The sequence below is a fragment of the Hibiscus syriacus genome, unplaced genomic scaffold (assembly GCF_006381635.1).
Source record: "Hibiscus syriacus cultivar Baekdansim isolate YM2019G1 unplaced genomic scaffold, ASM638163v2 tig00116964_pilon, whole genome shotgun sequence".
NCBI lineage: Eukaryota > Viridiplantae > Streptophyta > Magnoliopsida > Malvales > Malvaceae > Hibiscus > Hibiscus syriacus.
Genome location: NW_024063489.1, coordinates 620,881 through 633,776, shown reverse-complemented (window position 1 = coordinate 633,776; position 12,896 = coordinate 620,881). Strand labels below are relative to the sequence as shown.

At 33.0% G+C, this 12,896-nt stretch overlaps 1 protein-coding gene and 1 pseudogene across 1 annotated transcript; both read left to right on the top strand.

Annotated features, from left to right (window-relative positions):
- Positions 1-838: 838 nt before the first annotated feature.
- LOC120190911 lies at positions 839-2,428 on the top strand (annotated as a pseudogene).
- Positions 2,429-7,619: 5,191 nt separating this feature from the next.
- Positions 7,620-12,642, top strand: LOC120190876 (serine/threonine-protein kinase tricornered-like). The gene is made up of 12 exons (XM_039193917.1): positions 7,620-8,072; positions 8,293-8,467; positions 8,631-8,714; positions 9,151-9,392; positions 9,648-9,879; positions 10,013-10,177; positions 10,257-10,388; positions 10,652-10,765; positions 11,079-11,126; positions 11,234-11,312; positions 11,690-11,746; positions 12,359-12,642. The coding sequence occupies exons 1-12, from the start codon at positions 7,888-7,890 to the stop codon at positions 12,427-12,429; spliced, it is 1,584 nt and encodes a 527-aa protein (XP_039049848.1). The 5' UTR covers positions 7,620-7,887; the 3' UTR covers positions 12,430-12,642.
- The last annotated feature ends 254 nt before the right edge of the window (positions 12,643-12,896 follow it).

The following is a 12,896-nucleotide window of genomic DNA, read 5'->3' as shown; positions in this document are numbered from 1 at the left end:
GAAGTTAATACACGATTAAAATTGTAATTTTTATTCAGTTAATAATAATATTTAATAGATTCTTTAAAAAAATCAAATGGATTCAAGTAATAATAAAATAAAAATATTATTTCTGAAATAATGAGTTTTTTTTTTTTTTCAAGAATTAAATGTTCATATATGTCAAGTAAAAACAAGTCGTAAGAACTCATCAAGTGATCTTAATAATAAAAAAATATTAATCTCTTTAAATATTATAATTTAAATAATTATATTTATATGATGTTTATTAATTAATTATTTTTTTAAAAAAATATTATTTTATAATAATCTCATACTCATCTGCTTTGTTTCCCGAGTTGTGGGTTGCCAAATGAAGTAAAGGGAAACGCGCGACGGCTGATGAGAAAAGATAAAAGAACAATGACAATAGTAACCTAAAACAGAAGCTCTAGAAAGATTTCACCTAATTTTAGTGAATGAAGAAAAAAAACACCTTTCTAATTCAGTCCTCCAGACTAGGGATGTTGGATTGTTGAGTAAGACATTTGTCCTCCATTGGTAGGGGGAAATTAATTATAGTACAAAGTGCACATAAAGCATATGTCTGCACACGGCCGTGTTTATTTGTTGAGAGAGCAGCTAGGGTTGATTAATGAGTTCAATAGTTCTAATTCGACTTGGTTAATATTTGGTTAAAATTTGATTTAAGTTAACTCAATCGAAATTCGATTCAAAATCTTAATAAATTGAGTCGAATAAGTCCAATTCGACTCGATAATTTCGTTAACTTTTTTTATAATTTTTTTTATAACTTTATAGTTTGGTGATTGCAAGAAACAATAAATGAAGTGAAGCAATGGCGAACGTACGTTTACTTCAAGTGAAATCTGAAATTTTTTGTGCTAATTATTTATTTTATTATTGATGATATCTACCCTGAAATTTTAATTGTGTATGCGCCATACAAAAGATTTATATTATTAATACATGTGTCTACCCTAAAAAAATATTTTTGGATTTGCCACTGAGTGAAGAGATGTTGATTTCTTTATTTTTAGGATTGATTATGTGTTGTTGAACTTTTTTTTTCAATTTTGTTTTTGATATGTTAGTTTGATTTATTTGTGGATTGTTATTTGGTTTTAATATGTTAGTTTGGTATATCTATGGATTGTTACTTTGAAATTTAGACTTTGAAATTACTTTATACACCGTGTTAACAATTTTTTGTTAAATTTGTTAAGTTATGTTTATATTAAGCTCTAAATGGTATATATTAGTAGATTTTACTTATAGTTAAAAAAGGTCAAAATTTCGGTGAGCTTAACGAGCAACAAGCAACAAACTTAACGAGCAAAGAGTCAAGTCGAGCAACAAGTATTTTTAACGAGCACGAGTCAAACAAAATTTTAATGAACTTAATGAACAACGAGTCGAATTGAGCTACAAATTCTTTTAATGAGTACGAGTCGAAAACCGCTCAATTTGTGATGGACTTTCTTGATAACCACCCTAATAGCAGCACAGAAAATGGTGGAATCTCACGTCTTTGACTATTGAGTGGGGTTGCATTAATTAAGAATGTCAATCCATTCAGCAGAAACTGTACTAATAAGAGTTCATTCATTTCTACTCTTCGTGATCTTATCAAAAACATAAACCCAATCCATAATTACAATTACAAGTGATGATCCTCCATACATTTAAATGAGGTTGGAAAATGACAAGAAGAAAATAATGGAGAAAACTAAAGGTATCGGTAGAAAATACGTAGATAAAAGAGTAGAAATTCCAACGATAGATTCTAACATTATTGAAAAATCAGTTACCCTTTTTTGTCCAAATGGTCAAAGCCGTTACATACAATGCATTGTTGCCATTGTAAACAACTTCCGATGACGAAAAGTGACAGTAATTTACTACTGATTCTGGACTCATAACTCTGCTTTCCTGGTTAGAGATTGATGATCATCTACCTTTTCTACCTCAGTCGTCCGTCTCAAAGCAAGATAGTGCCATCGAACAACTTCATAGGAAGCTAAGGAGCAAAAGCAACAGGGTCTTCATAGTGACACAATCGTCTATACAGTTCGCTATCTTGCTTTTCGAGAAGGCTGAGCAACTAGGAATGATGGAAAACGGATATGTATGGATCGACAGTGAAGAAATTGCCAGCCTCCTTGATTCTGTTGATGCTTCAGCTCTTTATAACATGCAAGGTGTACCTGGTTGCAGAACCAGTTTCGTCGTCTCTGCCAAGTCTTTTCGGCGGTTCAAAACAAAATTCTGAAAGCACAATGGGACAAGATACACTGAAGAAGAAGAATATTCTGACCCAAGCATTTAATCCCTGCGAGCTTATGATGCAGCTTGGACTATTGCTGAAGCCATGGACAAACCACAAGTCAATGCTGCATCCAAAGAATTATTTAAGACTAATAATTAAGTTTACCCTAAAATTAATTTTTAGTATCAAACATGTTCCATTTATTTACTTTCACAGAACCCTGATAAATGATGACATGCGGGAGAATCACTGAGGAGACATTTATGTAGATTTTGTTGAAAAAAATCGATATTTTTAAAACTTTGAATAAGAAATTGATTCAAACATGATTGAGAAATTGAAACCAATTATTGGTTCGCAAATGTGCATACGCGCACGACGTTGGTAACGCGAATGTCCGAACCAGTCAAATTTTTCGTGGACTTACGAATATATTAACCCAGATTTAAAATATTTTCTTCAAATAGAACATACCCTTCAAAATCATGTTTTTGAAATTAAAATGATAAATATTAAAAGGTTCCAAGATAGTAATTTTGGAAATTGTTTGATTCTCAATTTTTCAATGCTTCATTAGGTCGTTCATCATGTTAAACTATTATAAATATCGTGTAAACCTATTAGGTTAAAACACAACTCAAAAAGAATTATTTTCTTCTTCTATAATTTTCGATGATATACGAAGACAAGGAAATAGTTTGTGATCTCTGCAGCAGTACAACTGTAGCTGATCATTTAATTGTTGTGTCCTCCGGGACAGACGACCAATGATCTCAAGTGCCATAAGAGTGATGGAAAATCTGTCTTAATTGCGTAGCTGCAAGACTTAACTCGTTTCCAATCGTGTATTTATTTCTATATTGTTTCCGATTATTTAATAAGATCTCATTTTCTTTATCTTTTCTTGCTGGTACCATGGTTATTGTCAACTCTAATCATATCAGCAGGTTTCACTGCAAGTCTTACTTCCATGATGACAATCTCACGCCTCCAACCATTTGTTGGACATTGAAAACACGTTTGAGAACAGATACAACTGTTGGATTTAATGGGAATACATTTATTGTTAGGCATTTGGCCAGTATCTTTGGTTTTAAGCCAAATAACACGAGGGAAATTGATTCCATTAATGACTACTCGGATGCCTCTTGAAATGGAGATGATATTCAAGCAGCTTTCTTTGTTGTCCCTCGTGGGAAGGTCTTCCTTTCAAAGTACTGTAAAGGGTTCGCCATGACAGGACCTACCTTCAAACTTGGTGGCTTTGCCTTGGTAATTCCTAGCACTTAACATTTCTTTTAAAAGATTTTTATCTATCGATTTTCCATCTATGAATTTTCAGTAAAATATTTATCTCTGCCTTTTGATATGGTTAAGCTGCATCTTTCAGGCACGTGCAACTTTTTGAAAAATATTTTTCAAGAAGCAATCGGAAATTTTAATATAAAAAAATAATCGTATCAAAACAAAATTATGGAGGTATAAAAATAATTGTAAATTTCTGTTCATTTTAATTTACTTTTAAAATGGTAATTAAATTATTATTTTTTAAATATTATAGAATGATTATAGTATAGTATCTCTTCAGAATTATTTTCATCCACTGATAACATAAAACTTTTAGAGAGAACAATATTCACTTTTATCACTAAGATAGATTAATAGATGTAACGATATTTAAATTAAAATCATCAAAAATTATTATTAGCAATTAATAAATATTTCAATAGAATTTTTTTTAATAAAACACACTATAACTTATCCTTTTACATTTCACTCTAAATTTTATATAATTCTTTATCACTTTTATTTCTCTAAATTTTTCATAAATAAAATTTATATTTAATCTTTTATGTAAATCAAAACTTTTACTTATATTATGTAAATTAAAAATATATATTTTTAAACACATTGTAGACCACAAGGTTTTTAACCTTGAGGTCGTGGGATCGAGTCCCGTGGAGGGCATTTCATAATTCGGAGGTCTCCTACGGAAGCTGCTCTCAACCTAGTGTTGGGGGCAGCCTACTATCTTACCTACCCCTTACCCCATTACATATGAGAACAAGGGATAGCCATTGTAGACACGCGTTTTTGTCCTGGTCTACAAAAATATTATAAAATATATATATATATTATAATTATTTCTATTATTTATTATTATTAATTATTCTGTTACTTATTTTGCAGGCTTAATAATTGAAGCTTGATTACAAGCAACCCAACAACAAGTGACCCAACACCCTAAATACAAGAACCAACCAGCCCAATAATAGAAGCCCAATCCAGCAACCACCCAAGACCCAGTATCTGACACGATTCCTAGGGTTTTTGAAACCCTAAATTAATCAATCACCGCCGCCAGTGATGTTCCAGTTTCCTCAACCGCACGTAGAGTTCACCGATCAGTCCCACCAGCGCGTGAATCGGCTGCCGAAGGATTCCCGAGCGATCAGAGCTCATCCCTCGAGTAGTACCAACAGTGACAAATCCATCAGTCATATATCAACATCCAACAGTGAAAAAACATATAAAAAGTCAAAAAGATATCCAAAGCAATTCCAAAAAAAAGGACTAATCAATCTCCTCGGGCAGAAAAATGGATCAATCACACGCATCAAGTTAAAAAGAGAGAAGAGAATAGAAGAAAGTTATTCGGTGAAAGGAAAAAAAGTGAGAGTTTCAGGGAAAAATAGAAGAAAAAACACAGAGAAAATAACTAAAGAAAAAAGAGAAAAATAACAAGAAAAAGAAAAAGAGAGAAGAGAGGAGAAAATACCCGCCTCGGTTCGGAGATCTGGAAGCCAGAAGGTCGTCGTTTTATAAGTCTTTCGAAAGGTAAACCCTTTAGATCTAGGGTGCTAGGGTGTTTCTTAGGCTAGGTGGAGGCGATTTTCGGGTTGAGGGTGAAAGGGGCATCTTTTGAGGGTGGTTGCTTAGCTCCAGTCGTCGTGTTCCGTCGTGGCGTCGCTGTGAATACCGTCGGTGACGGCTAACTTTTCTTCCCGATGAGGTGTTCTGTTTTAAAAAACGAAGGCAAATGAGAGATAAGTGAAGAAAGGGCTCGATTTGGGTTTAAATACCCAAACCAAAACGCTGTCGTTTTGTCCATACCCCATCCGTGTTTTCTATTTAGGGGATAATAGCCTTTCTGGTCCCCATGTTTTTTGTAATCTTATTATTAAGCCATTAAATGAAGTTTTATTTTATTTGGTTTCGAGCACTTATTTTTTAGTATTTATATTTTAGTCATGTTATTATTATATTGTGTATTCTTGTCAATATTTAACTTTGGTCACCATATTTGAGGTTATTTCAATTTAGTCATCAATTTCGTGTATTATGTATTTTTGCTAATATTTGATTTTGATCATGATATATGTAAAACTTTTATTTTAGTACTATTTGGCAGTCGGTTTAATTATTGTGTGATCCTTGTTGTTTAGGGTTATTTCATTTCAGTATGTAAACATTATTTATGGGTTAATGTCATTTTTAGTACCTCTATTTGTTTAAAATATTGAATGTGGTTCTGATCTATTTATAATATATGTTTAATTCCTTCAAGTTTCTATTTTTTTATTATGGTCCTTGGAATTACTAAGTGTTTATTTTTTGGTCATTTTACTTTGGTTTGTAATATTTATTTATTTTTATTTCAGTTTCTTATATTGAATGTATGTTTTACATATTATGTAATTATTTTACATCATATTAAATAAATAGTATTAGCTTTATTTACTGTAAATGTCTTATGTTGTATATTTTCAACTACATTTAGTTTCATTGTATTTTTATTTGTTGATAAAATATTCGAATCTTTTTAAGAATACGTATGCGTAAAATGAGCGTGGAAAGCATCACTTATTCGAAGTGGTGCGATCCGATATGGCATTTTAACGACATGGGAACCTGAAATAAAATCGAATCGAGTTTATTTTACTAATTAATGTATTTTTGTTCAAATGATGCAATGTATGTTTCAAAACATCAATTTGTTTATTTTATGCAAATGTCTATTCTTAATTTATGTTTGATTCGTTTTTTAAATCAACAAGGACAAAATATTCTTTAATAATGAAAAATAGTTGAAATAGCTTTCCCGATGGAGGATTGCAAATTTCAAGATTTTTTATCGAATTAAAAGATTTTCTTTAAATAATTAACTTGAAGTAAATTAATTACATTTCAATAAACGGATCGTATTTTAACTTTACATTCGATATATAATTTCCACTGGTACGATAAAGTGTAAGCGACATAGTACCAATTTTGGGCGTTGTGGGGTGCTAATCCTACCCTATGCGTAACCGACTTCCGAACTCTTTTAAAACGAATATTTGGTAAACGCAAACCGATTTTTGTCTAAAAAATAGTTTTTCTTAAAATTGTTAAAAAAAACGTTTTTAGGTATTCGACACACCTAACCCAAAGGTCGACAATGACTATCCAATTTAATCCAAATCAATTCAAAATCCGCCAACTTTCGAAATAAAAATCATAACTATTTTATAAATAATAATGAATTGTTTTACGAAAAATGGTTGTCACACACATTTTTAAAAAAATTATCTTATGTGACAAAATGAATATTCTTTTTTATAAATAATTTCGAAAGATATACATTTCTAAATAATTTTAATAAATGATATTAGCTGATTAAATCTTAGGATTGGCCTATTTAGGAAACCACGTGGCTTGTTGTTGTTCAGTTGAAGCATTTTGACGTGCACACACAACATGACAGAGTCAGAGATCAGCCAGGACCATGTCGGAATGTCGAGTCGGGATCTGATCATACCAAAAATTCATCCCCCGGTTCCTTCCGCTGGCTTAACACACGCGCGTCAACATCAATCTTCATTGACCTCCACTCCACGCGAATTCATTTCTCCGCTCAACTCATTTTGTCATGTTTTCCCACTTCTCACCCACCAACGAAAACACCCCTCACACCATAAAAATTTATCAATTTCTTTCCACTGTTTACTTTTAGAATGCGTACAATTCACGCGCGAGAAAAACGTAAGATCCGTCTTCGCCAACACTGTACAGTCCCACGGATCATAAAATCTACACCAAATTGCGCGCACCTTTTCCTTTTTCGACTGAAATTTTAAAATATAATTAAAATAGAAAATTCAGTTCTTAATAGGAAAAGGATGGCGTGGATTACACTCCATTCCCAAAATAAATACCCCGAAAAGAGAAAAATATATTATTATTTTTTAAACCTCCGAAAAGCCTAAACAGACAGAAACAATAGCAGTTTTAACAGATGAAGGACAGCCTTGCAATGCAAAGCCGTTTACAAATTTATAATTATAAAATTCTGGCGCGAACCCGCACACGCCTTAGCAATTTGTATAGCTCTTTTTTCTTTTAATTTCAATTTATAAATCGCTTTGCCTTTCTTTGAGTCATTTTCACAAACAAATAACAGGTGACAGCTCCTAGATCTCTCCTCGATACTGTGACACCAAACAGTCTTCATTTATCAGCTTTTTCTTTCCTTTGTATTTGGAATGATTATTATTTCTTAATTTTTTTTATTGAAAGTTGAAACTTGGTATTTGGTGTAAAGAAAAAAAAACTCTGATTTGAACTTTCTAAGGAGAATGGATGGTGGAGATGGGACGGTGAGATTAGGAGCCTTGAATTTGAAAGCGGGTCGAGGCTTAGATTTGGATCAAGATGTCTCCGTTTCTTCGCCGGTAACCAGGCAAAAAGCTGCAGCCGCCAAACAGTTTATTGAGAATCATTACAAGAACTATTTGCAAGGATTACAAGATCGTAAAGAAAGGTAATTCTGTTCCGTACTTCATTTGCATTTATAATTTCCACGAGCTCTGTTATTCTTTTTCTTATTGCATAGTTTTTCTAGTTGAATTCCTTTGCTTTAGGTAATTATTGAAAAATATGATGTTAATTAATGTATACGGCTGGCTTAGATGGAATATATTGTAATGCTTTTGAGGATTCAAATGTAAGTTTATTTGGATATTGATTGTTGCTCTTTTAAGACGACAAGCACTGCAAAGGAGAGCTGAGGAAGCTCAGATTTCGATCGAGGAACACGAGGAGATGATGAGGAATTTGGAAAGGAGAGAAACTGAATATATGCGGCTGCAAAGACGTAAAATCGGAATTGATGATTTCGAACAATTGACTGTAATTGGAAAAGGTGCATTTGGAGAGGTATATTTTATAGGTTTATTATAACAATGCTCTTCATCCTTGGTTCAGATTTTCAGTGACAGTTTTGACTTGTCGCCATTCTGCTGAAAAAAGAATTTGATAATGTCTATAATCATATGGCTAATGGCTTCATAATTACTACCGTATATAGTAACAAATGCAGGTCAGGTTATGTCGTGCTAAAAGTACAGGAGAGATTTTTGCTATGAAGAAGTTAAAGAAATCAGAGATGCTTAGTCGTGGACAGGTAACCCATTGGAAAGAGTCAACAGTTTGAAATAGAATTGTCTTTGTTGATTATATCAATTTCTTTTATCACAAGCTTTGTTTGCTTTTGTATGTTTTAATTGCCGGTTTAGTTATATGAATGCAAAGATCGCTAAGCATGCTGGCATCCTTTTTATTGATGCCTTTAATGTAGGAATATGCATGGTTATTGCCTTACTTCCTTTCTTTCAACCCTCTTTTTCTGGGGTACTATAGTATGATTGGATTCCATTCCAGTCCAATGAATAGGCAGTTGGCAATTACTCACTTCATCTTAGAAAAATCTTAATCTCATTTGATTTAGAAGGTTGGGCTCTTTCTGGAACCAACTCATGCATTTTTATTGGGATTATGACACAAACCCACAGATTAAGTTTAAATCGTTATCTTTACTTTTCACTTTATTTTTCTTCAAGGTTGAACACGTTCGATCTGAGAGAAATTTACTTGCTGAGGTTGATAGCCGGTGCATTGTAAAGATGTTCTATTCTTTTCAAGATCCTGATTTCTTGTACCTTATTATGGAGTATTTGCCTGGTGGTGACATCATGACACTATTGATGAGAGAAGATATTCTTTCCGAAGATGTTGCACGTTTCTATGTAGCAGAGAGCATTTTGGCTATTCATTCAATTCACCAACACAACTATATTCATAGGTATTGAATTTTGTTAACATGTTTATAAAATTACTGGGTGGAGTGTTTCGATGTGGGTGGCTCAGTAGCTGGACCTCAATTTTCTTGAATGTATGTGCATTTTAATCAATGAGAGAGGATAACCTTGGCTAGCCCCAAGGTTTTTCATACGTTGTTCTTGTGCTGGAGGAAAAACGTGGGGATAATTAGATGCTTAAAATACTTGAAACTGGAATAGTTTCTTTGCATGTATTTATGCTCTATGATGTTTTGTAGGGACATTAAACCAGATAACCTGATACTAGATAGGAATGGGCATTTGAAGCTTTCAGATTTTGGCTTATGTAAACCCCTAGATGAAAAGTATTCATCAATTTTGTTGGAAGATGAAGATTTAACTTCCACGAAATCTGCCAATGAAGCTGCGATCCAGTCGGGCTCTGGAAAAGCCCCTTGGTTGATGCCAAAAGAACAACTGCAACAGTGGAAACGAAATCGCCGTGCACTGGTATTATCTTTATCTATCTGCAGTTACTTGCATACAATCATTAATTTGAGTACCTTTCTATTTTTCTGATTTTACATCCATTAATCATATACGTTACTTTCATTCAGTAACAGCTAATTTCTGGCTTTTGCAGGTTTATTCCACTGTCGGGACTCTTGATTACATGGCTCCTGAAGTTCTAATAAAGAAGGGTTATGGAATGGAGTGTGATTGGTGGTCTCTGGGTGCAATCATGTATGAGATGCTCGTCGGCTATCCTCCATTTTGTTCTGATGATCCTCGGATAACATGCCGCAAGGTGGCATCAAGTTTTCATTATAAGTTATTCTGTTAGCCTCCTTTGTTCACTATATAATAATCTTTCTATATTTGCACAGATAATTAATTGGAGAACCTGCTTGAAATTCCCTGAGGAACCAAAAATATCTGATGAGGCTAAGCATTTAATTTGTCACCTGCTTTGTGATGTTGAAACACGTCTAGGCACCAGAGGAGTAGAAGAATTGAAGGTTAGTCCTTTCAATGATTCATAAATGTTTATTATCAGAAGTGTTATAGATTAAAGTCCAGAGAGTTCCATTTATGTTTCTTATACCGGGTTTTGTTGCAAGATACTCTAGCATGCTTGATCTTAATTATGCAGATTGACAAACTAGTTGCACCATCTGCTTCTGCAGTATTTATGCATTGGATCAGTCAGTTTATTTTCTTGGTTTGAGCTTGTTAGTGTTCTTCATATTTTTTAAGTTTTAAACTGTTGAGCATTTATCAGGCACATCCATGGTTCAGAGGTGTTCAGTGGGAAAAACTCTATGAAATTGAAGCTGCATATAAGCCAACAGTCACTGGAGACTTGGACACTCAAAATTTTGAGAAGTTCCCTGAAGTGAGTACTTTGAATGCTACTGCATCTGATTCATACTTTTTTGCGGGGTAATAAAGTAATTAGGAATCTTAATCTCTTATTTTGAATGCTTTTAACTCAGTAAAGCCTTTTTTTCAATGATGGATATAATAATTTCTATAAATAGGTAGCTGTATTTTGGTTGAAAGGGGGGTGAAACAATTTTGATTACTTTTTCTTGTTGGTCCTTCATGTTTTTTTTTATATAAAAGTTTGGAATTCCTTCCGTCTTTCTTTATAGTTTTTTTAATACGTTTTCTGTAAACTAATGTTGCAATTTCTTGCTTTTTGGTAGATTGACATCCCTCCCTCCACAATACCACAAGTGGGACCTTGGAGGAAGGTAACCAGTTTTTGTGTTCTTTGAGGAAAGCGTTTGTGGCACTGCATTTTATTAGACTGATTCTGAAATTATGTGTTTTGTTTTTTATTATTATTTTGTTTGCGCAGATGTTGACATCAAAAGATACCAATTTCATAGGATTTACTTTTAAGAAATCAGATATCAATAAATCACTTGAAAGTTCAGGTATACTTCTTTATGCAGACTTACTTGAGAGTGATTTGTAACTCCCATGTAGTAATATTGTCTTGTAGGATTCATAAGATTGATGTAAATCAATTGCATGTAGCTAAAGCTACATGAAGTTTCCTTTGTACTTCCAATCTTAATGCTTCATCTTCAGCAAAGGCTAGAACTGCTTGGAGTTTGCTTTATGCATGATGATGAGAAAGTATGTGGTCATATTGTCTTGTGACAGGTTTTCACACCGCAGTTATGAATATGATGACTGTAAATACGGAGAATTTTAAGACGGCTGTACATACAGTAATTTTACGATTTCATAAGTTGCTACACATGTTACGAATTGGGATGTAGACTTAGAATTTAGATATGCATTGCAGGTAGTGACATGAGATCCAGTGGACTTCCAAAAGCCCCATCTCTTATTTCCTTGCTAGGTACGTTTTTTTCTCTCTTTAAAGATCTTCAACTTCACGAGGAAGAAAGCTTGTTCTGCCACTTTTGCATTTCTCATCGGAGAATACTGAGAATTCATGGGATTATCATTTTCTGCGTGGCTATTAGCTGATTGATCCAAAGCATATATCTACACCAGATTAATTATTGTATATGCCTCGTTATCTAGCATTAGAAAACACCTACTTGCTATGCTCAATTGCACATGACAGCCAGTTCAGTTTTGTTTTTGTTCTCTTCATCCTAAAACCTATTTGATTTGTATATAGTATCCTGAATAGTGTTTTAGCATGTGACAGAATGGAATGGTCATTGGTCGATTCATCCCCACTTTCCCCTTGTCCCATTCATCCGTAATCTAATTTCAGATTAGATTGATCGGAGATTGAATATGTCAAATATGTAACATTTTGTTTTCTTGGTTTAAACACTATTAAAACGAAAGGACTTTTATTTAATTGACGTAGATTTTAAATGTTTGTGGATAAGTTATCTCCAGGTATAATAATGAATGGTAGATAGATACAAGTGTTGTTTGTTTGCAAAAGGTGGCTTCATTTGATAATCAATTAGTTGGGTTTCTATTGAAGCAGGTCAGATGGATCTTCAAGAAACAGTGATACCGGAGGGTGAGCAGAATGCAGAAGCAGGGAACTTGAATTAGACAGAACATTCGTTGTCTGTCTGAGCGTCGGTCCATTTTTTTTATCCAACGAAGAACACTCACTACGCCAAACCCCAAAGGGTTGTTATTATATGAGATAGAGTTTGTGAAGAACTGCTTCTATGTTCAACTGGAATGAAATCATCTTTACCACTGTACTTTTCTTTCTCCAAAATGTTATTATTATTATTTTTAAATATAAGCTGCTACTTTTATACCCAAAATTATGTTCAATCCATTTGTCTGAAAAGTAAATATTAATAGAAAGTTTTTGAATAGTATTAATTATCATTTACAAATATATATTTTTAAATTATTATAACAGATGATATCACTTAATCAAAAATTTAAATGATAAGATATGATAACATTTATTTAATGTAATTAAATGATCTTAGTAACACATGATAACATTTATTTAATGTAATTAAATGATTTTAGTGATTAAGATATTTATTGCTATCTCT